At 40.7% G+C, this 24,530-nt stretch overlaps 1 protein-coding gene across 2 annotated transcripts in view; it reads left to right on the forward strand.

The window, feature by feature from the left end:
- cfap57 (cilia and flagella associated protein 57) overlaps window positions 1-24,530 on the forward strand; it is an 88,885-nt gene that overhangs the window by 12,818 nt on the left and 51,537 nt on the right. Inside the window, exons 3-8 of one of the 2 annotated variants that reach the window (XM_043698897.2) lie at window positions 1,952-2,193; window positions 4,493-4,661; window positions 7,581-7,733; window positions 10,472-10,611; window positions 23,058-23,223; window positions 24,110-24,223. In XM_043698897.2, coding sequence (XP_043554832.1) covers window positions 1,952-2,193; window positions 4,493-4,661; window positions 7,581-7,733; window positions 10,472-10,611; window positions 23,058-23,223; window positions 24,110-24,223 — 984 coding nt within the window. The remainder of the gene's footprint in view (window positions 1-1,951; window positions 2,194-4,492; window positions 4,662-7,580; window positions 7,734-10,471; window positions 10,612-23,057; window positions 23,224-24,109; window positions 24,224-24,530) is intronic. The other variant, XM_043698898.2, reaches the window with a different exon arrangement.

Genomic DNA, 24,530 nt, shown 5'->3' on the forward strand with positions numbered 1-24,530 from the left:
AATCCTTTCTTTACATAATTATTTGATTTTAATGTATGTACAGTTCAAATCAAACTCTTAAAAAAATATTGTTCAGAACAGGCTTAGTCTAAGAATGCCTGTTTCTATTTGTCCTTAATATTAAATTAATATGAATTGCGGCACTCTATGCTCTGCTAGGTAGGGAATTTTAGGATTTTGATCTACCTTTGCGTAGTAAATGGTAATATCCATCCAAGTTGAGACATTACATAATTTGAAAGCCAAACTAATTGCAGCATGGAAGTTTCAATACATTCCAGACTGAGGAGCTGGAAGACACGGTCACACGATTAATGGAAGGATGTGACTGTAGCAAGACAGGCTTATAAAGGCAAATCCATTATAATATAAATTAAGAGGAATTTATGTTAACAATTTTTGAGAAGATTTGTAGCTCAGGTTGGTTATATGTATGTAAGTTAGCTCACTGAGCTGGAAGATTTGTTTTCAGATGTTTCGTCACCATGACTAGGTAACATCATAAGTGAGAGTCTCCAGTGAAGCACTGGTGGTAGGTCCTGCGTCGCTATTTATAGGTCTTCGTTTCTTAAGGTGGGTGATGGGGACAATTAACAAAGAATTGTCCACTTTGTGGGTGGAAGTGCAAGCTAAATTGAACTGGTAAGACTGTTCTTCGAGAAGGTTGAAAGGAGATTTAATAGTGATGCTCATAATCATGAGTTGTCTAGAGGTGGGGAGAAACTACTCCCATTTGTATAAAGTTTGAGAACCAGAGGACCCCAATCTAAGGTGAATGACAAAAGAACCAAAGGTGATTTGAAAGAAACAACATTGTTGCAGAGTGGGGGACTTAGGACCTAAAATACACTGCCTGAGAGTGCGGTGGAGGTAGATTCAATCATGTTTCTCAGAAAATGGAGATAAACACTTGTTGAAAGCCCTTGTGGATATTATGGACCAGATGGCCTCCTTCTGTGCTGTAACCGTGATTTTAATATGTAACAGATGGTGAAATCAAGTGTATTTTTCATTGCCGACCAGTTCATGATTAAGTCAGAATAATTAATACGCTTAAATGCTTGCTTTTTCTCTCCTGATGCCTGTTTCTCCTCATCCTCATTTGCAGGAAAATTTAACTGGTCTTCAAGAAGGTATAGCGTTTATGTATGTGGATTATAAGTTAAATTAATGCCTACCCTTAATAATGCTGCTCAAAAGTAGCTGTTAACAAATAGGAAAAGAAAAGATCTTATACACTGTACCTTATATAATTTTTAAATCCTGGTTGTGGGCATGTCTAGGATAGAACTGTGAATGAATAAGGTTTCAGAAAGTGTTCTGATGGGTTAGGGTTAGAGTGAGAGATGGAATTTATTTACTCAACTTTAATCATTTCACCCATGTGTATATGTTCGGTCAGATGCTTCTACCTCCCCCAGTTGTCATTATTTCCGATTAAGTTGCATACATCTATTGAGAAGTTTGGATATAAAAATAACAAGCAAAATGAGAAAAATGGTGAGGGTGTGAACAACTATTTCCCACTGCTAATTAACCTATGCTAGGTACTGGCCTTCAGTAACTAGTGAGTTGGTGTGGGTGCAGCTTAACATGTTCTCTGTGTTGTTTTACATTCTTACCTTCAGATCTGTTGAAAATTGAACAAGGTAAGAGTGGTGGATGTATAGTGTTTTATTTTGTAGAGTAATTTATTATCCTTTCTCTACACTTATTTTTATTCAGTTTCCTTCATTAGCTAATATTCCTTTGATTCTTTCTTCAGGAATAATGTATTTGCATAAAAACGGGAATATAATATCACTTTCATGACTGCAACTGGTTCCAGTAATTATTACGTTTCCCCTCCTTCCAAACAGTACAGTACAGTCTGTTTAATACATCACAGACATCATTGAGATTCCTGGAGTGTGCTGCATACACAATCTTGTAATTTTCTTTCCTATATTAGATCAGCTTTAACCCTCAAGATAATACACAGATATGTGTGGTTGGGGATGGCGTTTTAAAACTCTTGCGATATTCTGATGGAAACCTCAAACAAACAAACTTCCAAAAGTTTGAGCTCCAGAACTTTCTCGCACATGCATGGATGCCAGAGGATCACATCATTGTTGGCACTGACACAGGAAAACTTTACCTGTTTGAGTTAGCTGAATTACGCTGGGAGTATTCAATAGTGCTAGAAATCAGGTACAGTATAAGTGGAGACAATACAGTCCCTAATATAACTTGCTGTATTTTCTCAATAGTTCTTTGTTTTGGGTGGGTGATCCTTTCTAAATATTAATGTATTCTCAGTTATTTCTTGTTCTGTGAATAAAAAAAACCTAAAAAGGCTATCTAAATAAACTTTGCTATTATTGTAAGAAACTGGCTTAATGTTGGAAACATCTGAAATAAGCAAATATAGCAAAAAGATCTGATGGTCCACAAATTTCTTACTCACAGCTTTCCATCCATTCACAATCCTGTGATTTGCATTGATGACTTTAAACATATTAGCATTTTCTTTCCTCCAGGCAAAACCACAGCAAAAGGTGTGCTAATTAAGATCAAATGTGCTTATGTGTTTTGTGTTACTATATTGGCATTTTGTCTTACTATATTGTTGCTACTTACTACAAAAAGTTTAGCTTTTAATAGACTACAAATTGACATCCAGTGCTCTCATTGATTGTAATGATTACAGCTCAAGTCAATAAAAATTAATGAAGCCAGTTGTTACAAATAGAGTGGCCTTCTGCAACCTAAGTTTGAATCTGTCATTATTTTTTGAGATCCGAACATGGAGGGTATTAAGACAAATCTTCAACTCTGGCATACAGCTCTTTGTAAAGTCATGATTTATGTGGAAATCAATTACTAATAAGAATATAGAAATTGACTGTCAGGAAAACAGTATTAGATTAGATTAGATTACAGTGTGGAAACAGGCCCTTCGGCCCAACAAGTCCACACCGACCCGCCGAAGCGCAACCCACCCATACCCCTACATTTACCCTTTACCTAACACTATGGGCAATTTAGTATGGCCAATTCACCTGACCTGCACATCTTTGGACTGTGGGAGGAAACCGGAGCACCCGGAGGAAACCCACGCAGACACGGGGAGAATGTGCAAACTCCACACAGTGAGGCGGGAATTGAACCCGGGTCTCTGGCGCTGTAAGGCAGCAGTGCTAACCACTGCGCCACCGTGCCGCCCCATCCACACCTACACAACTTAGAGTTTATCCTGTACTTCATTTCATAGAATCAAAGAATACCCATAATGCTGAAGATGCCTACACTCCTTCAAGTATTCTGACCCATCAATCCTGGCCCATAACATGTTAGAACATCATGGCAAAACAATTCATCACTTCACCTCTCTCTCTCTCTCCTGTAACCATGGAACCTTCAAAATAATACAAATGGATTGTTTGTCCACTCCTGGAGGTCATGCTGATGAGCGTTGACCCTCCTGAAGTTCATGCTGATACTTAATCCCTGCTCACATCTAGAATCCCCATTGCCTCAGAATTTAAGCTGATTTCTATTCTCCTCCCCCCTTGAATTTATCCTGGTGTTCCCACTCCCCAGAGTTTGTGCTGACAGCCACCACAACTTTCTTTTACAGCCTCCTACCTAGAATTTATGCTAATTTTCCACACCTACACAACTTAGAGTTTATCCTGTACTTCATTTCATAGAATCAAAGAATACCCATAATGCTGAAGATGCCTACACTCCTCCTTCAAGTGTTCTTGCACCCTTACTCCCTCACCAATTCCTTTCAGTTCATTCTTATTGTTTTCCCATCAACAATAGCTAGTTTTTCCTTTTTCTCCTTACCTTTCAGCCAGTTAAATGCTAAAGTGACAGCAATAACAATTTATCCCAACATCTTTCATTCTCTTCTTTCCCTTTCCCTTTCTTCTGTTGTCATCCATTTAGCTCTATCATTGCCATCACATTCATCATTGTAAAACATACAACAAATAGCCTTTATTTCTTAACCTCTTAATCCCATTCTACTGGCATTTCCACTTTGAAGCTTTACTTACTTTGGGAGGAAATTGTCTTGTTCCTATGAACATTTCCTTTTTGGAACCTTGATTCAAATATAAAACGGTAAGGGAACTTGCAAGGGTACTGATGTGACAAAGTCAATCATGGATTAAACAAATTGATTTGAGATGGCACTTTGTGTAAGGAAACAAAATACCAGAGGGAAAATGGCTACTATTTCAGTGTAAAAACATTTTAATCAATGAATTTATAATTACATTTAACTGAGCCAGGACGACCTGCTGAACTTCTGGAATTTTGTATGCAATAAATCAGTTGCTTATATCAAATATTTTGTGCAAATTGAGTCAACATGTGCTATTAGCAATGCAGTATTCCTCTTGGAGAATGTATAACCAATGTTTTAAGTTGTGTATTAGAATTATAAAAATTAAATAAATTATTTCATGTAATGTCTTTGATGTTGCTACCTTAACAGAAAGTCTCCCTCTATCAGCCACATGCCTCCACCTCCACCTCCTCAAGCTAAAGTGACAGCAATAACAATTTATTCCAAAGGGTTTATTTGCTCTGCTGGACCTGGTGTTGTGTATATGTTTGAAAGAGGAGAAGAGAAGGATACCTTTAAAAAAACAAGGGTAATTAGGGTGAGTTCTTCATTAGACGAGACTGAAATAATACTTGTAATAATAAATATTGAATAATAATTGTCGTGTATTTAAAGCAGTAATAGTCTCCCGCACTGAGAAGATTCAAAGGCATTTGGAAGCTCTTTATGTAGTAGGGAGTAAATTTTAGAAATTAACAGTGGAAATTTGAAGTGAAAATATAAGGTACATAAATGAGTTGAATAGGTACTGATATTTTGTGGTATAGATTCTGCCCACAGCTATTGTCACTTAATATGGCAACAAGGAGTGGCTCTTCAATCCATTTTAATTAATACTTGAAATTCACCATCTCAACTGTTGCAATTTTGATTGATTTATTTCATAATGCCATACACTCTTGTTATTCAGTCACACCTGTTTATCAATGATGATCATCATCATCATTATTGGTAGTCACTCGCAGATGAGGATGACACTCTTCCAATCTCAGGGTGAGTCTGTAAGTGGCTGTATAGACTGATGTGGCTGCCACAAGTTCTGTTACACTTGGGGCAGGTGGTGGTCACGGGAAGAGATGGATAGGGCATTAGTATGACAGCATGGTCCTTTCGCTGTTTTCCCCTGGCTTCCATTTTTTTTCCCGATGCCAAGTCTTGAGGTTCTTGATGCCTTCCCAGAGGCTCCTGCTCCATTTTGGACGGTCTTAGACTAGTGATTCCCATGTGTCTGTGAGAATCCCGCACTTCACTATTGAGGCTTTGAGAGTATCGCTGAAGCACTTCCTCTCCCACCTGGGGCTCACCTGCCAGTTCAAAGTTGGGAATAGAGCACCTGCATGGGGAGTCTCGCGTCAGTCATGCGGATGATGTTCCGAACCCATCGTAGCCAATCTAGGGTGGTCAATGCCTCGATGCTGAGGATGTTGGCCTCGTCAAGGATACTGGTGTTGGTGCATTTCTCTTCCGAGCAGATTCGCAGAATCTGGCAGCATTGGTGGTACTGCTGCAGTGTTTGAAGTGTCTGCTGTAGACAGTCCACATCTCAGAGCCATATAGGCGCCAACCACAACAGCTCTGTAAACCGTGATCTTGCTATCAGGCGACTAGCAAAATCCTGTATTTTGATTATTCACTGATTGTAACATAAACTGTATAGAACACTGGGGACCCTGGGCATAAGTTTATTCTGCAATTTTACATCAATTCTCTGGGGACAGCACTGCATACACCTTTGAGTCTGACAGTACAGTATTCTTCTGACAAGTGCCCCCAGGGTAAGCTTAGTTACATAATACATGCACATTTCTTCCTCTTAATATCTGAAACAACTGAGGTAAAGTTTGCCTATTAAGGTTGATCCAGTAGTTCTGTTCAGTACCCAAATTTTTATGATGTAAAGCTATTTCACTTATTTAGACATTATTAGCCAGTGTACATTGAACAATAGTTTAAAGTAGAATATACATAAAGTAAATTGGTTAAAAAACCCTGCAAAATTATTCACTTTTATGCTTTTATTTCAAATCCACTGAATTATTTCTAACCATCAAAGAAGTGAAGAGTTTTATTTTGAAAAATAGCATTTCCAGAAGTTGTCAGAAATTAGTTTAGTAAGTAACTACATTATGACTAACATCTGTTCAGGGTCTCGAATCTAGATTCTGAGAAATTCATGCACATAGAGTTTACATTTGTCCAAAAAGGAAGACATATATTTTGTCCCTTAAGGCATAGCCTACATCCTTGTCCTAGTGAGCTTAGGCATTGTTTGGTGACAGATGACTCAGGTAAACATAGCGTCATGCAGCACAGAAACAGACCGTTTAGTCCACCTCGGCTTTGCCGACCAAGTTTCCCAAACTAAACTAGTCCCACTTGCTTGCATTTGTCCCATATCTCTCTAAATCTTTCCTATCAATGTACTTGTCCAAATGTTTTAAATACCTGCATCTACCACTTCCTCTGGCAGTTCATTCCACACACAACTACCCTCTGTGTGAAAAAGTTGCCCCTCAGGTCCCTTTTAAATCTTCTTCCTCCTACCTTAAAAATTGCCCCATAGTCTTGAAATCCCCCATCCTAGGGAAAAGATACCTGCCATTCACCTTATCTATACCCAGAAACATCCTGGTAAATCTTTTCTGAAACCTTCTCCAGAATATCCTTCCTATAACTGGGCAACCAGAACTGTTCACAGTACTCCAAATCATGGCCACACCAATGTCCTGGACAACATCAACATGATGCCTCAATTCTTACACTCAATGGTCTGAGCAGTGAAACATACTTTCTAAGAATGCAACTTTCTAAGAACCCTGAGGTCTCTCTGTTCAACAACAATACCCAGTAATATTGTTGAAACATTTGATTAGGTCATTGGCTTGCAGGATTATTTAGAACTGTTTGAGAATAAGCATCTACCACTACACGTCCTGTAATGTGATATACAAGATGACAACTCTTAACATTGCCATCAATCAGTCAGTTTTAGGCATGACAATGTTTTGGAAGGTAACTCATTTCCAGGTCTTCCATCAGCAAAAGGAAGTTTAATCTTTTACAAGATCCAGGTTACTGCCTTCTCTTTATTTTGTATTTGTTCACATGATGGGACATCAATGGCAATGACTCACCATTTATTGACATCTTTAACTGCCACTGAGGTGGTGATACTGAGTTACCTTCTTGAATTCCTACAATCTATATGATGTAGATGGGAGATGGGAATTCCAGGATATTGACTTGGCAATATAATTCCAGTTCAGGAAGATATATGTGACTTGAAGGGAAGCATGCAGGTGGTGGAACTCTCCAGGAGACACTAAAGATGATGTTTCCTTTTCTGTTGATCAATATCGTTTTGAGCATAGTTTGTGAAAAAGTTTTTAAATTATATGTGTGCCTTTTCCTTACCATCACCTTTTTGGCTGAAATCCTATTCTGTGTTGCCCACCAGATTCCACAGGATCCATACAGCACAGATCCATCCCATGCAGAACAGCAAGAGATTTCAACTCTTTGTCTTAGTCCCTCAGAGGAAGCGCTAATTGCTAGTACAAATAAGAACCAATTGTACAGCATCACATTATCTTCTGCTGAAATAAGTAAGGTGAGCACTGCCTTGAGCATTTTAGGAATTAGCATGATTAACATGAAATGAAAACTTAATAAACAGAAACATTCTAATAACAAACAGGTTACATAAGTGGGCAAAAAGTCAGCAAATGGGATATGATGTGTGAAAATGCAAAGTCATTCATTTTGGAAGAACAAGATGTTATTTAAATGAAGAAAAACTGCATAAAGCTGCACCACAAAGGGGCTTGAAGTTACTTGTGCATGTAACACAGAAAGCTAGCACACAGGTGCAGCAGGTAATCAGGAAGGCTAATGAAATGTTGGCCCTTATGTCAAGAGGGTTGGAGTATACAAGTGGAGAAAAAGTTTGGGCTGCAGATGTTGGAGATCAGAGTCAAAAGTGTGGTGCTGGAAAAGCACAGCAGGTCAGGCAGCATCCGAGGAACAGGAGAATCGATGTTTTGGGCAAGGACCCTTCATCAGGAATTAGGCTACTGAGCAAAGGGGGTGGAGAGATAAATGGCAGGAGGGATAGGTCTGAGGGGAAGACAGCTGAGAGTGCGATAGGTAGCTGGAGGTGAGGGTAATGGTGATGGAGGAAGGTGGAGCCGATAGGTGGGAAGGAAGATGGACACATAGGACAGGTCATCAGGGCGGTGCTGAGATGGAAGGTTGGAACTACATAATGTAGGGGGAGGGGAAGTGAGGAAACTAGTGAATTTCCACATTATGCCATGTAGTTGAAGGGTCCAAAGCCGGAAAATGAGATGATCTTCCTCCAGGCGTTGGGTGGTTAGTGTGTGGCAATGGAGGAGCCCAGGACCTGTATGTCCTTGGTGGAGTGGGAGGGGGAGTTGAAATGTTTGGCCACGGGGCGGTTGGGTTGGTTGGTGCGGGTGTCCTATGTAGTGAAGAGTAGGGAAGTCTTACGGCAACTGTACAAAGTGTCGGTGACACCACATCTGGAGTAATGTGAAGAGGTTTTCTCCCCTTGTTTAAGGAAATATATCATTTCATTGGATGCTGTTCAGTTAAGATTCACTAGGATGATCCTTGATGTGGAAGGATTGTTGTATGAGCACATGCTGAACAGGTTAGACTCTACTCACTGGAGTTTGGATAAATGAGAGATGATCTCATTGAAACATACAGGATTCTTGACAGGATAAATGCTGAGAGGATGTTTCCCCTCATGGGGGAGTCTAGGACCAGAGGGCATGGTCTCAGAATAGAGGGATGCCAGTTTAAGACTGAGATGAAGAAGAATTTCTTTGCTCAGTGGGTTGTGTGACTTTTGAGAGAGCTATGGGGGAAGATTCCTTGTATATGTTTAAGGCTGAGATAGATTCTTGATCTTGATTGTAGGCGAATCAAGGCTTATTGGGAAATTGCATAAAAATGGATCTGAGAAATGTTAGATCAGCCATAATTCTATTGAGTAGCAGAGCAGGGTTGAGATGCCAATGTCCTACTCCTATTCCTTTTCTTATGGTCTTGTTGTCCTACAAACCTGGAGCAGAAATCAAGACTAAATTTACAATAAACCACAAGCCTTTGTTCAATATTTGCAAGATTGTATAATAGACCACAATCTTTTGACTTGATAGTTGTAACATAGATCTGCATTGGAGTATATTAACTGGAGGCAGTGACGTAGTGGTAATGCTCCTTGACAAGTATTCTAAAATACAGGCTCATGTTCTAGAGTGTCAGTGTTAGTAATGCAACAAAGGGTCAATCAGAATGGCTCCACAGTTGATTGAAAATATATTAATCATTTTTCAAGCCCTAGTTTCTTGTGGTTGTGGATGATTGCACCTCCCCATTTTAAACTTATTGGGAAAATCTTTTGTTGTGCTTTTTGTTGCACTTCAGCCCCAAGCTCCTGAACTTTAGGTATCTAATGCAGAGGGGTGTATGCAAGTCAGAGGACCTCCTCATGGGTCTGCTCTTAGGCTTGACCAAATTGGCTATTAACAGGTCCAGGCAGTGGGCTGTGGAGGGGGTCATTTTTGCTGACTGTCTAGCCATCTTCTGTGCCAACATTCATTCCCAGGTGTCCTTGAAAATGGACAGCACGTTGTCCACCAATGATGTTGATGCCTTTAGAGCGAGGTGGGCACTGCGAGGTGGATACAATCCTTTATCTCCCTCTCCAGCTCTGTTTTGATTTGGTCCCTCCCCACTCTCCGTATCCCCCTCTCACTTTTGGTAGTTGGCTTTGCCTATAATGCTTTGCACAAACACTTCTAATTGGCGATGGTCCAGGTGATATGGTGATGGGAAAATTGTTTGGTTGTGTGTGATAACATCTTTGGATGTAAAAAATAAAAGAGCGAGGCTCTTATTGTTTGTTGACAATTACCCTTTCTTTTTAGTTATTTGTCCTAGAACTGCTTTCCTAACAATAGTGTCTATATATCTATATGTCAAATGTTGCAGCTTTTCAGGAATATGACTCAATATCATTCTCAAGAGCAATTAGGGATGATGGCCTAGCCACTGTCACCCAAATACCATGAGTGATTTAAAAACAAAATTAAAACAGAAATTGCTGGAGAAACTCAGCGGGTCTGACATAATCTGTAGAGAGAAAACATTTTGAGTCTCATAACCTTTCTTCAGGTCAAATTCACAAAAATTAAGTTCCGACCTGAAAATTTAGTTCTGCATCATATCTTGTCTTATTCAAGCTACAGTGATATTTGACTGTGTATTTAATCCATTGTTTTGCATATCTTCAGATCTATTTTGTCTTATTTTTAACAGAGTGAGCTGACACATTTTGAATTTCTCTGTCAATCGTTCCACTCCAATGTCATCACAGGCTTGGATATCTGCATTCGAAAACCCCTTGTTGCCACCAGTTCGGTAGATAGATCAATACGCTTGTGGAACTATGAGACGAAGTATGGATTGCAGCTCTTTTAAATCTGTATAATAAGAAACATGCAAAAATGACAAAGTATTTTTTCTATTAGCAGAGTGCATAGTGCTAAACTGCATTGTGAGAATCCCATGTTAGGACATTTTCTAGACCAGTCAATTAAATAAACAAGATTATTTAAATTTTCTACTTCACAATTTACAGGTCTTTTATCTTTAGGACTTGAGTAAATATTTCTTCCCTTCCCCTTTTGTTCTCTGTTATTCCAACTTTTTCAACTTCCACATTTCTCAGTTCTGCTGAGCAGTGTACACCCAAAATGTTGAGACCATAAGACATAGGAGTGGAAGTAAGGCCATTTGGCCCATCGAGTCCACTCCGCCATTTAATCATGGCTGATGGGTGTTTCAATTCTACTTATCTGCACTCTCCCCGTAGCCCTTAATTTAATTGATCTCTGCCTTGAAAACACCCAATGTCCCAGCCTCCACTGATTAGATTCCCTACAGTGTGGAAACAGGCCCTTTGGCCCAACAAGTCCACACCGACCCTCCGAAGAGTAACCCAACCCCCTCTGACTAATGTACCTAATAACTATGGACAATTTAGCATGGCCAATTCACCTGACCTGCACATCTTTGGAATGTGGGAGGAAACCTACATAGATACGGGGAGAACGTTGAATTGAACCTGGGACCCTGGCGCTGTGAGGAAGCAGTGCTAACCACTGAGCCACCATGTTGCCCCTATTGTTTTGGATTCTGATTGGCATGCTGAGTATTTCAGCTCCCAGCATTTAGTGTTTTTTTTATTGAAGACAATGAATTAGCCATGATTACTACTGATATTTACAACACCGAAAAACAATGAGCTCTCAAATCTAAGAATGTAGCAACAATTTACTAAGTAAATATTTTGCAGTAATTTGAAGTCTGTCCCAAATGTTGAGGTCTAACTTTGTGAGTTGAATGGTCTAATGTCATAATGTATTGGAATATTAATATTTTATGATACAATATGTAAGGGTACAAATGTTCTACCCCAGGTATCTTAAAACTCTTCATATGCTGTTGAGAGGTCACCAACCTCTCTGCCAATGTCTAAGGAACTCAATTCAATGTCAAGAACAACATGTCATCATTCTTGAAAGTACCATGCACTTCATGTTGGAATAGTAATCTGAATGGCTTCATAAATTGATTTTAAATCTCTTTTAATTTCAATCTTGGTCCCTACATTTTCCATATCTCCCATTTTCCACATTTTCTCTAGTTTCTGCCTTTCTCAGCTATTTATGTCTCAACAAATGAATAAGAAGCAGGAGGAGGCCATTCTGTTACTTTAGACGAATCTGTGATTTAAAAGGTTTTGATAAAAGGTGTATTATACCATATATTATTGACATTTAGTATTTGGGTTTTAAAATAGAGACAGATGAATTTTGGACATTGCTGTAAAGGCTTTTTTAAAAAAGATCATGTCAGAAAGTCATTTCGAACAGTGACCTAGATACATCATTTACAAGAAGGCAAGTGGCTAAGTACCCGGCTGGATACCTGTGGTATTAAAGTAGAGTTTATGCTAAATTTATGTGAAAACTAATCAGGGCCATTAGTTTTGTCTTGACTTAACCATAATGGGAGTTATGTACAGCCCTCCCAGCAGTGGTCAGGACCAGGGGCACAAGATGTACTAGGAAATAGGGCATGTCAGAAAGGCAAGGTCATGTTGATCATAGGAGACTTCAATATGCAAATGGTCTGGGTGGATCCAAAGAAAGGGAATTCATGGAATGCTTACAGGATGGCTTTTTGGAACAGCGTGTGATGGAGCCCACAAGGCAGCAGGCTATTCTGGACTTAGTGCTATATAATGAACCAGACTTTATAAAAGATCTTAAAGTAAGGGAACACTTAGGAGGCAGCAATCATAATGTGGTAGAGTTGTCTGCAGTTTGAAGGAGAGAAGGCAAAATTGGATGTAATGGTGTTCTAGTTAAATAAAGGTAATTACAGGGGCATGAGAGAGGAACTGGCGAAAATCAACTGGAAGCAGAGTCCAGTGAGGAAGACAGTAGAGCAACAATGGCAGGAGTTTCTGCGTGTAATTGAGAACACATTACTGAGGTTCATCTCAAAGAAAAGAAAGATTATCTGGGGTGGAGGAGATTAGACAGCCATGGCTGACAAAAGAAGTCAGGAAATATATCAAAGAAAAGGAGAGAGCCTATAAAGTGGCCAAGAGCACTGGGAACAGAAGATTGGGAAGACTACAAAAACAAACAGAGGATAACAATGAGAGAAATAAGGAAGGAGAGGATCAAATATGAAGGTAAGCTAGCTAGTAATATAAGAAATGACAGTAAAAGTTTCTTTCCATACATAAGAAACAAACGAGAGGCAAAAGTAGAAATTGGACCGCTCCAAATTGATGCAGGAAGACTAGTGATGGGAGATAAGGAAATAGCTGAAGATTAGTACTTTATGTCAATCTTCACAGTGGAAGACATAAGTAATATCCCAAGAATTAAGGAGAGCCGGGCACAGAGTTGAGTATGATATCCATTACAAAAGAGAAAAAGCTAGGAAAAAATCAAAGGTCTAAAAATTGATAAATCTTATGGCCCTGATGGGCTACATCTGAGGGAGTTGGCTGAGGAAATAGCGGAGACATACAGGAGTTAGGTCTGAAGGCTGATAAGTCCCTGAGGCCTGATGGTCTACATCCCAGGGTACTGAAGGGGTGGCTCTAGAAATCGTGGATGCGTTGATGATTATTTTCCAGAGTTCGATAGATTCAGGATCAGTTCCTGCGGATTGGAGGGTGGCTAATGTTGTACCACTTTTTAAGAAAGGAGCGAGAGAGAAAGCAGGAAATTATAGACCAGTTAGTCTGACCTCATTGGTGGGAAAGATGCTGGAGTCAATTATAAAGGATGAAATTACAACACATCTGGATAGCAGTAATAGGATAGGTCAGAGTCAGCATGGATTTATGAAGGTGAAATCATGCTTGACTAATCTTATGGAATTTTTTGAGGATGTAATTCTGAAGATGGACAAGGGAGATCCAGTGGATGTAGTGTACCTAGACTTTCAGAAAGCCTTTGATAAAGTCCTACATAGAGGATTAGTGAGCAAAATTAGGGCACATGGTATTGGAGGCAAAGTACTGACTTGGATTGAAAATTGGTTGGCTGACAGGAAGCAAAGAGTAGTGATAAACAGCTCCCTTTTGGAATGGCAGGCGGTGACCAGTGGGGTATCTCAGGGATCAGTGCTGGAACCGCAGCTTTTTACAATATATATTAATGATATAGAAGATGGTATTAATAGTAACATTAGCAAATTTGCTGATGATACAAAGCTGGGTGGCAGGGTGAAATGTGAGGAGAATGTTAGGAGATTACAGGGTGACCTGGACTGGTTAGGTGAGTGGACAGATGCATGGCAGATGCAGTTTAATGTGGATAAATGTATGGTTATCCACTTTGGTGGCAAGAACAGGAAGGCAGATCACTATCTAAATGGAGTCAAGTTAGGTAGAGGGGCAGTACAAAGAGATCTGGATGTTCTTGTACACCAGTCAATGGAGGTAAGCATGCAGGTACAGCAGGTAGTGAAGAAGGCTAATAGCATGCTGGCCTTCATAACAAGAGGGATTAAATATAGAAGCAAAGATATAGGGCCCTGGTGAGACCGCACCTGGAATATTGTGTGCAGTTCTGGTCTCCAAGTTTGAGGAAAGACATTCTAGCTATTGAGGGAGTGCAGCGTAGGTTCATGAGGTCAATTCCTGGAATGGTGGGACTATCTTATGTTGAAAGATTGGAGTGAACTGGGCTTATATACACTTGAGTTTAGAAGACTGAGAGGGGACCTGATTGAGACGTATAAGATTGTTAAAGGATTGGACACTCTGGAGGCAGGAAACATGTTTCCGCTGATGGGTGAGTCCCGAACCAGAGGACACAGCTTAAAGATAAGGGGTAGGCCATTTAGGACAGAGATGAGGAGAAACGTCTTCACCCAGAGAGTGGTGGCTGTGTGGAATGCTCTGCCCCAGAAGGCAGTGGAGGCCCAGTCTCTGGATTCGTTTAAGAAAGAGTTGGATAGAGCTCTCGAGGATAGTGGAATTAAAGGTTATGGAGATAAGGCAGGAACAGGATACTGATTGAGGATGATCAGCCATGATCATATTGAATGGTGGTGCAGGCTCGAAGGGCAGAATGGCCTACTCCTGCACCAATTGTCTATTGTCTATTGTCATTGGTTGTGATCTTTCAAAAATCACTGGAGTCAGGGAAAGTCCCAGATGATTGGAAAATTGCTTAGTAACCCCTTTGTTCAAGAAAGGATCAAGACAAAAGATGGAAAATTATAGGCCAATTAGTCTAACCTCGGTTGTCGGTAAAATTCTAGAATCCAATCGTTAAGGATGAGATTTCTAAATTCTTGGAAGTGCAGGGTCAGATTAGAACAAGTCAGTATGGATTTAGTAAGGGGAGGTGTGCCTGACAAACCTGTTAGAATTATTTGAAGATGTAATAAGACCATAAGACCATAAGACATAGGAGTGGAAGTAAGGCTATTCGGTCCATCGAGTCCACTCCGCCATTTAATCATGGCTGATGGGCATTTCAATCCACTTACCCACATTCTCCCCGTACCCTTAATTCCTTGTGACATCAAGAATTTATCAATCTTGCCTTGAAGACATTTAGCGTCCCGGCCTCCACTGCACTCCACGGCAATGAATTCCACAGGCCCACCACTCTCTGGCTGAAGAAATGTCTCCACATTTCTGTTCTGAATTTACCCCCTCTGATTCTAAGGCTGTGCCCACGGGTCCTAGTCTCCTCGCCTAACGGAAATCATTTCTTAGCGTCCACCCTTTCCAAGCCATGTATTATCTTGTAAGTTTCTATTAGATCTCCCGTTAACCTTCTAAACTCCAATGAGTACAATCCCAGGATTCTCAGCCGTTCCTCGTATGTTAGACCTACCATTCCAGGGATCATCTGTGTGAATCTCCACTGGACATGCTTCAGTGCCAGTATGTCCCTCCTGAGGTGTGGGGCTCAAGACTGGACACAGTATTCCAAATGGGGCCTAACCAGAGCTTTATAAAGTTTCAGTAGCACATTGCTGCTTTTATATTCCAACCCTTTTGAGATAAGTGACAACATTGCATTCGATTTCTTAATCACGGATTCAACCTGAATGTTTACCTTTAGAGAATCCTCGACTAGCACTTCCAGATCCCTTTGTACTTTGGCTTTATGAATTTTCTCACCGTTTAGAAAGTAGTCCATGCTTGTATTCTTTTTTCCAAAGTGCAAGACCTCGCATTTGCTCACATTGAACTTCATCAGCCATTTCCTGGACCACTCTCCCAAACTGTCAAGATCCTTCTGCAGCCTCCCCACTTCCTCAGTACTACCTGCCTGTCCACCTAACTTCGTATCATCGGCAAACTTCGCTAGAATGCTCCCAGTGCCTTCATCCAGATCATTAATATATAATGTGAACAGCTGCGGCCCCAACACTGAACCCTGTGGGACACCGCTTGTTACCAGCTGCCATTCCGAAAAAGAACCTCTTATCCCAATTCTCTGCCTTCTGTCAGACAGCCAATCCAAAGTAGGTTAGACCAGGGAAACCCAGTGATTGTTATCTATCTAGACTTCCAAAAGGCCTTCGATAAGGGCCCTCACAGGAGGCTGCTAAGTAAGATGAAGGCCCATGGTGTTCGGGGTGAGCTACTGGCATGGATTGAGGATTAGCCAATCCAAAGTAGGTTAGACCAGGGAAACCTAGTGATTGTTATCTATCTAGACTTCCAAAAGGCCTTCGATAAGGGCCCTCACAGGAGGCTGCTAAGTAAGATGAAGGCCCATGGTGTTCGGGGTGAGCTACTGGCATGGATTGAGGATTAGCTGTCTGACAGAAGGCAGAAAGTTGGGATAAAAGATTCTTTTTCAGAATGGCAGCTGATGACAAGCAGTGTCCCACAGGGTTCAGCTGCAGCTGTTCACTTTATATATTAATGATCTGGATGAAGGGACTGGAAGCATTCCAACGACGTTCGCCGATGATACGAAGTTAGGCGGATAGGTAGGTAGTACTGAGGAGGTGGGGAGGCTGCAGAAAGATTTAGACAGTTTAGGAGAGTGGTCCAGGAAATGGCTGATGAAATTCAACATGAGCAAATGAGAGTTCTTGCACTTTGGAAAAAAGAATACAGGCATGGACAATTTTCTAAATGGTAAGAAAATTCATAAAGTCCAAGTACAAAGGGACCTGGGAGTGCTAGTCCAGGATTCACTAAAGGTTGACTTGCACGTTGAGTCCCACTTCTTCCAGACCAAAGGGGTAGCCATAGGCACACGTATGGGCCCCAGCTCTGCCTGTCTCTTTGTTGGCTACGTAGAGCAGTTGATCTTCCGTAATTACACCGGCACCACTCCCCACCTCTTCCTCTGCTACATTGATGACTGCATTGGCGCCACCTCTTGCTCCCGCGAGGAGGTTGAGCAATTCATCAACTTCACCAACACATTCCACCCTGACCTTAAATTTACCTGGACCATCTCTGATGCCTCCCTCCCCTTCCTGGACCTCTCCATCTCCATTAATGACAACTGACTTGACACTGACATTTTTTACAAACCCACCGACTCCCACAGCTACCTGGATTACACCTCTTCCCACCCTACCTCCTGCAAAAACGCCATCCCGTATTTCCAATTCCTCCGCCTCCGCCAGATCTGCTCCCAGGAGGACCAGTTCCACCACAGAACACACCAGATGGCCTCCTTCTTTAGAGACCGCAATTTCCCTTCCCACGTGGTTAAAGATGCCCTCCAACGCATCTCGTCTACATCCCGCACCTCTGCCCTCAGACCCCACCCCTCCAACTGTAACAAGGACAGAATGCCCCTGGTGCTCACCTTCCACCCTACCAATCTTTGCATAAACCAAATCATCCGCCGACATTTCCGCCACCTCCAAACAGACCCCACCACCAGGGATATATTTCCCTCCCCACCCCTTTCCGCCTTCCGCAAAGACCGTTCCCTCCGTGACTACCTGGTCAGGTCCACGTCCCCCTACAACTCACCCTCCCATCCTGGCACTTTCCCCTGCCACCGCAGGAACTGTTAAGACCTGCGCCCACACCTCCTCCCTCACCTCTATCCAAGACCCTAAAGGAGCCTTCCACATCTATCAAAGTTTTATTTGCACATCCACTAATATCATTTATTGTATACGTTGCTCCCGATGCGGTCTCCTCTACATTGGGGAGACTGGGCGCCTCCTAGCAGAGCGCTTTAGGGAACATCTCCGAGACACCCGCACCAATCAACCACACTGCCCCGTGGTCCAACATTTCAACTCCCCCTCCCACTCTGCCGAGGACATGGAGGTCCTGGGCCTCCTTCACTGCCGCTCCCTCACCACCAGAGGCCTGGAGGAAGAACGCCTCATCTTCCGCCTCAGAACACTTCAACCCCAGGGCATCAATGTGGACTTCAACAGCTTCCTCATTTCCTCTTCCCCCACCTCATTCTAGTTTCAAACTTCCAGCTCAGCACTGTCCCCAATACTTGTCCGGACTTGTCCGACCTGCCTAGCTCCTTTTCCACCTATCCACTCCACCCTCTCCTCCCTGACCTTTCACCTTCATCTCCTCCCCCACTCACCCATTGTACTCTATGCTACTCTCTCCCCACCCCCACCCTCCCCTAGCTTATCTCTTCACGCTTCAAGCTCACTGCCTTTATTCCTGATGAAGGGCTTTTGCCCGAAACGTCGATTTCAAAGCTCCTTGGATGCTGCCTGAACTGCTGTGCTCTTCCAGCACCACTAATCCAGAATCTGGTTTCCAGCATCTGCAGTCATTGTTTCTACCTCCGTGGTTAAGAAAGCAAGTGTAATGTAGTAATTTATCTCAAGAAGGTTGGAACATAAAAGCAGTGATGTGCTTCTGAGACTTTATAAAGCTCTAGTTCGGCCCCATTTAGAATATTGTGTCCAATTTTGGGCCTCACACCTCAGGAAGGACATACTGGCACTGAAGTGTGTCCAGCGGAGATTCACACGAATGATCCCTCAAATGGTTTGCCTAACATACAAATAATGGCTGAGGATCCTGGGATTGTATTCATTAGAATTTAGAAGGTTGAAGGAAAATCTAATAGAAACTTACAAGGCTTAGAAAAGGTGGACGCTAGGAATTTGTTTCCGTTATGTGGGGAGTCTGGGACCCATTGGCATAGCCTTTGAATTAAGGGGGTCAATTTAGAATGCAAATGAGGAGACATTTCTTCAGCCAGAGAGTGGAGGACCTGTGGAATTCATTGCCACAGAGTGCAGTGCAGGCCAGGACGTTAAATATCTTCAAGGCAGAGATCAATAAATTTTTGATCTTACAAGGAATTAAGGGGCCATGGAGAGAGTGTGGGTTAGTGGAGTTGAAATGCCCCTCAGCCATGATTAAATGCCATAGTGGACTTGATAAGTCGAATGGCCTTACTTCCACTGTTATGTCTATGGTCTCATGGACTTTAGTACGTTTACAGTGTGGAACCTAGTAGGAGAACCAAGTTGTCAGTTCAAAGGAGCCAATCATGCTAACAAAGTGATTTTGGTTAGTGAAACTTCCAAACTGGAAGAGTTTGTATAGTATCCTTTAAGCTGTTATAATTCAAAAGCAGTTTAGACTATCAGAATTGAATAAGGGTCATGCGATTCAAAAGGGAACTGTAAAACTGTCTCGGCAGTCCAATGAAAAGGAATTGAGAAGATTCAGTGAAGTGATGAATTAAAGAGTTGAGATAGTAGTGGTATTCTTCTGTGATTAATATCTGCCAAAGATAGTGTTCGGGAAACAGGTTGACACGAAGTGTTTACTGTTTCTGTTAAGATCTTTCTAATCGTCTTGTATAAACTAATGTTTAAACATTTTCCATCTAGTGAGTATGTGCCAGTGACCAACCACCATAGTTGTCAACTGCAAAAAATAAAGATCTGATCTATCATGTAGATTTCATTCTAGATTCCCCACAGTGTGGAAACAGGCCATTTGGCCCACACCAACCCACCCAGGCTTATTTCCCCAACTCCTGACTATTGCACCTAACGCTATGGGCATTTTAGCATGTCCGATTTACCTAACCTGCACATTTTTGGACTGTGGGAGGAAACCAGAGTGAACCCACACAGACACAGAGAATATGCAAACTCTGCACAGACAGGCACCTAAGGGTGGAATTGAACCCAGGTCCCTGGTGTTGTGAGGCAGCAGTGCTAACTGCTGAGGCACCATGCTGCTCCTTGGATTCTAGGATCTGATTTGTTCAATGTTGCCATCAGTTGGCTTTTGCTGAATTTAAAATCTCTGAATTTAAGAGAGATTTGTGTCTTTTTTTAAAAACAAATTGAGTATACTGAGGTACTAAGCAAAAAGCAGGAGTGTTGTAGGGAGGATTACTAGATGCTCATTTTAGAATTTCAAAATGACTTGAATGTTGCTAAGACCTTTCAGGGATAGAAGACATAACGTTGGATATTTGAAATCGTTAGGTTAGTTGCAAGGCTAAACTAAGACAGTTAGCAGACAAAGTAAAAAAAGGATCATGTAAACATGAGATGCTCACAACAATTGCTCAGCATTTGGCATTAAAATGGAGGGAAACCTGAATGTAACGTATCATTGCTAAAATTAGTTAAGATTCATCAAAAAATTGAAAGACTTGGGAGTGAAAGAAAGAAAAAGAGTATTTGAAATAAAAAAACTTCAATTGAAGAATGAGGAAAGAGTAAAGAAAAAAATGGAAAGAGGAGAGAAAGGAAAATACAGGGAAATTGAATTTTAAAAACCTGAACTCCAAGAGATGAGAAAATCAGACATGACTTGACTGACAAAACGCTCAGAACAAAAGAAGTCGGAAGAGATTGTAACTCAGAGGATGATTCTGATTCCAGTGAGAGATTTGATTAATTCAAAATATATGTTTGGGGCCTAAATTTTCAGAGGATTAAGTTGAAAGACATTTTATCTCATTTAAAAAGGTAATGTTTTGACCTTAACGTTCTAGTGTTTTGATAGGTGCAGCTATGAATGTGTATGCACTTTGTCAGAAGAGCAATATAGAGGCTATGAAACTGTTAAACAAGTAATACTCAAAGCTTATTGTTTTAGATTTATGACTTTAAGAAAGAAACATAACTAGGTATTTGTAGAATATGTAAGGGAAAGAAAAGACCTGTGATCAGTTTAGAGAAAAGAATTGTGAACATGAGGGAAATCATGATTCTACAAGAATTTTGGAATAGTATTCTAATAAACCTTAACACTTATTTTGATAAGCATCAAATATCAAAAATCTGAGATGCAGCCATTCTGACAGATACCTGTGATATCTCAGACAGTTACATGTGGGAAAATAGTCAGATGGGAATCCACAACACAGTTGGAGAAACAGAAAAGCTGTGGATCCAAAAAAAATATTTGTTTTAAGGAATAAACAGAAGAACAATTAAAAAGGAGCAAGTCTGGAACTTAAGAGTCATATGAAGAATATTACATGTTTCCATTGTAACAAGTATCGAAATATGAAAGCTGATTGCTATCATTTAAGTTAGATTAATTGTAATAGTAGTATGCTTTAGGAATCCTCAGAAATGCTGGCATCAAGAAAGAAAATGGATATTAAAACTGTAGCTATAGTACAAGTGGAGCATATTTCATTGGGGTCTACTAGCAAGGGAGAAATGATACAGGATGGAAAGAAAATTTATTCATGATTATTGATAAAGATAATCAGACCATTGAAGGTTCTGAATATTTAATGGAAAGAGAAGGAAGATTTTCTTGTTTTTCTAATAAAGGAGATAAACCACAAAGATATTGAGAGACATGATAGCAAGTCACTTTCTGATACTGGCTGATGATACAATTCGTCTTCCAGATGGGCTAATAAAAGAGAAAATATAAATTGGAAGTATACATGAAGTTTTCAAGCTAATGTCATCATCTGGAATTAGATTAATGAGTAATTTAATGAATGGTGAGGTTACAGTTTGAGTATTGTAACAAGACCCTATAGGAAGAATTTAGCTTGATGAATGACCTGGCCAGTTAAAATAAATTGGACAAACTGAGGGTGGTGGAGCAACCAGCAGAAATTACTAGTAAAAAAAAACTGAAAGATCCTGGACTTGTTTCTCTTCTGTGTTGCGATTAAACTCATTTCTGCAAAAAGGAAGGGAAATAGAAAGCAGGAAAATATAGATTTCAGTAAGGCATTTGATAAGGTTCCCCATGGTAGGCTACTGCACAAAGTACAGAGGCATGGGATTGAGGGTGATTTAGTGGTTTGGATTAGAAATTGGCTAGCTGAAAGAAGACGGAGGGTGGTTGTTGATGGGAAATATTCATCCTGGAGTTCAGTTACTAGTTAGAGTTAAAGAGAAGAAGGTTGAGAGGTGACTTAATTGAGACATACAAGATAATCAGAGGGTTAAATCGGCTGGACAGTGAGAGCCTTTTTTCTCGGATGGTGATGGCTAGCATGAAGGGGCATATAGAACAGATGCCCGAGGTAGTTTCTTTACTCAGAGAGTAGTAGGGACATGGAACGCACTGACTGCAACAGTTGTCAATTCACCAACTTTACGGGCATTTAAATGGTCATTGGATAGGCATATGGATGAGAATGTAATAGAGTAGGTTGGATAGGCTTCGGATTGGTTTCACAGGGCAATGCAACATTGAGGGCCGAAGGGCCTGTACTGCGCTGTAATAGTCTATGTTCTATGAAACTACAGGCCATTTAGTTTTACATCTGTTATAGGGAATATGTTGGAAGCTATTATTAAAGATGTTTTAGGAGGGGACTTGGAGCAATTTTAGGTAATCAAAAGTGAATTTTTTTTTTGAAATGGAAATCAGTTTAACCACTGCATTGACAATCTTTGAAGATGCACGCAAACAATACTTTTCACTGTATCTGGATACATGGGACAATAATAAATCAAATCAAATCAAATGTAATATATGCTCTAGATAAAGGGAGCCAATTGATGTGCTGTACTTGGATTTCCAGAAGTCATTTGATACAATACCAGATCAAAACTTACTGCAGAAAATGAAAGGAAAGGGGTAACATATTTCTTGGATAGAAGATTGGCTAGCTAACAAGAAACAGACTGTAGATATAAATGGGGCATTTTCTGTTTGGAAAGGGGTCATGAGTGATGTGCTGCAGGGATCAATGTTGTGGGCCCTGACTTTTTACAATTTATATAAATGACTTGGATGAAATGACTGAAAGAATGCACTTATGTAAAATGCTTTAAACACTTAAAAACTAAATTCTCTTGATTCAAAATACGCTGGAAATGAATTCCTCCACATTTGTTTTGTAAATTCTATTAATTGGTGGTTTCTATTCCCTAATAGTGTTTTGGAGCTTTATAAAGAGTTTCAGGAAGAAGCTTATAGTGTTGCTATTCACCCATCTGGGTTGTATATTCTTGTTGGATTTTCGGACAAGTTACGACTTATGAACCTGTTAATTGATGATATCCGAACTTTCAAAGAATTCACAATTCGAAGCTGTCGAGAGGTATGCCACAGATGATTCTGGCCAAATTTCTGTTTCATTTATGTTACAAGTAGTTTATGTCTTCCATGTTTTTGTAATAATGACCCAACCACATCTTCCAACTCTCAATAAACATTAACTGTGCTATCACTTAAATAGATCCAGAGAGCCACAGTTACCTAATGGAAATAATGGGGGAATTGCCTGCCAGTTGCAGGCCCAGCAAGAGTCCCACATTGCATCTTAAGGCATGCCAATAAGTGCTAATCAGGCAGTCCTTCCAGGGATCAAGAATCCTAGGGAGAGAAGTTTAATCCATTGAGATCTGCTGACTATGCTGAGACTGGCAGCTCTTGAGTGCTAACCAAGAGATATTGGCAGCTGTTGGTAGTGCATCCACCAAAAGGCCGTGAATGGTCATTGGACCAGGCACAGGTGAGTGATTATGGGTGGGAGTTGCAGGTGAGAGGGACTTGCAGCAGAAATCTCAGCAGGAATCCTCCTGCCCTCCTATCTGATGGTGAGTCCTTCAATTAAATACTGAATACCTTTGTAAAAAATGCTCTACCCTGGATGCCCACAAGCGACCTCTCATGGGTTTACTTTCAGGCTTCCCACATGACCAATTTGCAGCCCACTTTTGGGTCAATATCAGTGACAGTGCGATGAGCCCCTTAAATGACAATTTAAAGGACTCGCTCAGTGGAGAGGCAGTGGGTCTGTGCATGGGCCTTTCCATTCGGAGGTCATTGTAGCAGAGATGAGAATGTGTGATGCCCACTGTTGTACTCTTCTGCCCAATTAGTCACCACTCCCCCCACCAAACCTGTACATGGGTGGTCATTCAATTCTAACCAGAGTCTACAGCTTCTATAATAATTTTTAACTTTTGTTTTTCTTCTTTCAGTGTTCCTTCAGCAATGGTGGACACCTGTTTGCAGTTGTGAATGGAAATGTCATTCATATTCATTCCACAACGACATTTGAAAACCTGGTTAATCTTAAAGGTCACAATGGGAAGGTGGGTTTCAGGATAATTCACATTATGTGTTACAGATACTGTGTTTTTGATTTTCTCGAACCTTATCAGTCTGTCTACATTTAGTAGTGTAGTCAACAGGTAATATTTATAAACATCAGTAAAATCATACTGGTGAACATATAGAAAATGGTAAAACGAATCCAGTATTTATTTGAAGGGATGGGTACACACAGGGTTGTGCAATATGTATGTATAAACATGTGTAATCGCAGATCAATTAAGGAAAAAAACCAAGACAATTTGCATATTGATGGCCTTGATTAAATATTGCCTAAAAGTAATTCCA

The sequence above is a fragment of the Chiloscyllium plagiosum genome, unplaced genomic scaffold (assembly GCF_037043375.1).
Source record: "Chiloscyllium plagiosum isolate Xiang-an unplaced genomic scaffold, Cpla_swu_hap1 HiC_scaffold_9, whole genome shotgun sequence".
NCBI classification, from domain to species: Eukaryota; Metazoa; Chordata; class Chondrichthyes; order Orectolobiformes; family Hemiscylliidae; genus Chiloscyllium; species Chiloscyllium plagiosum.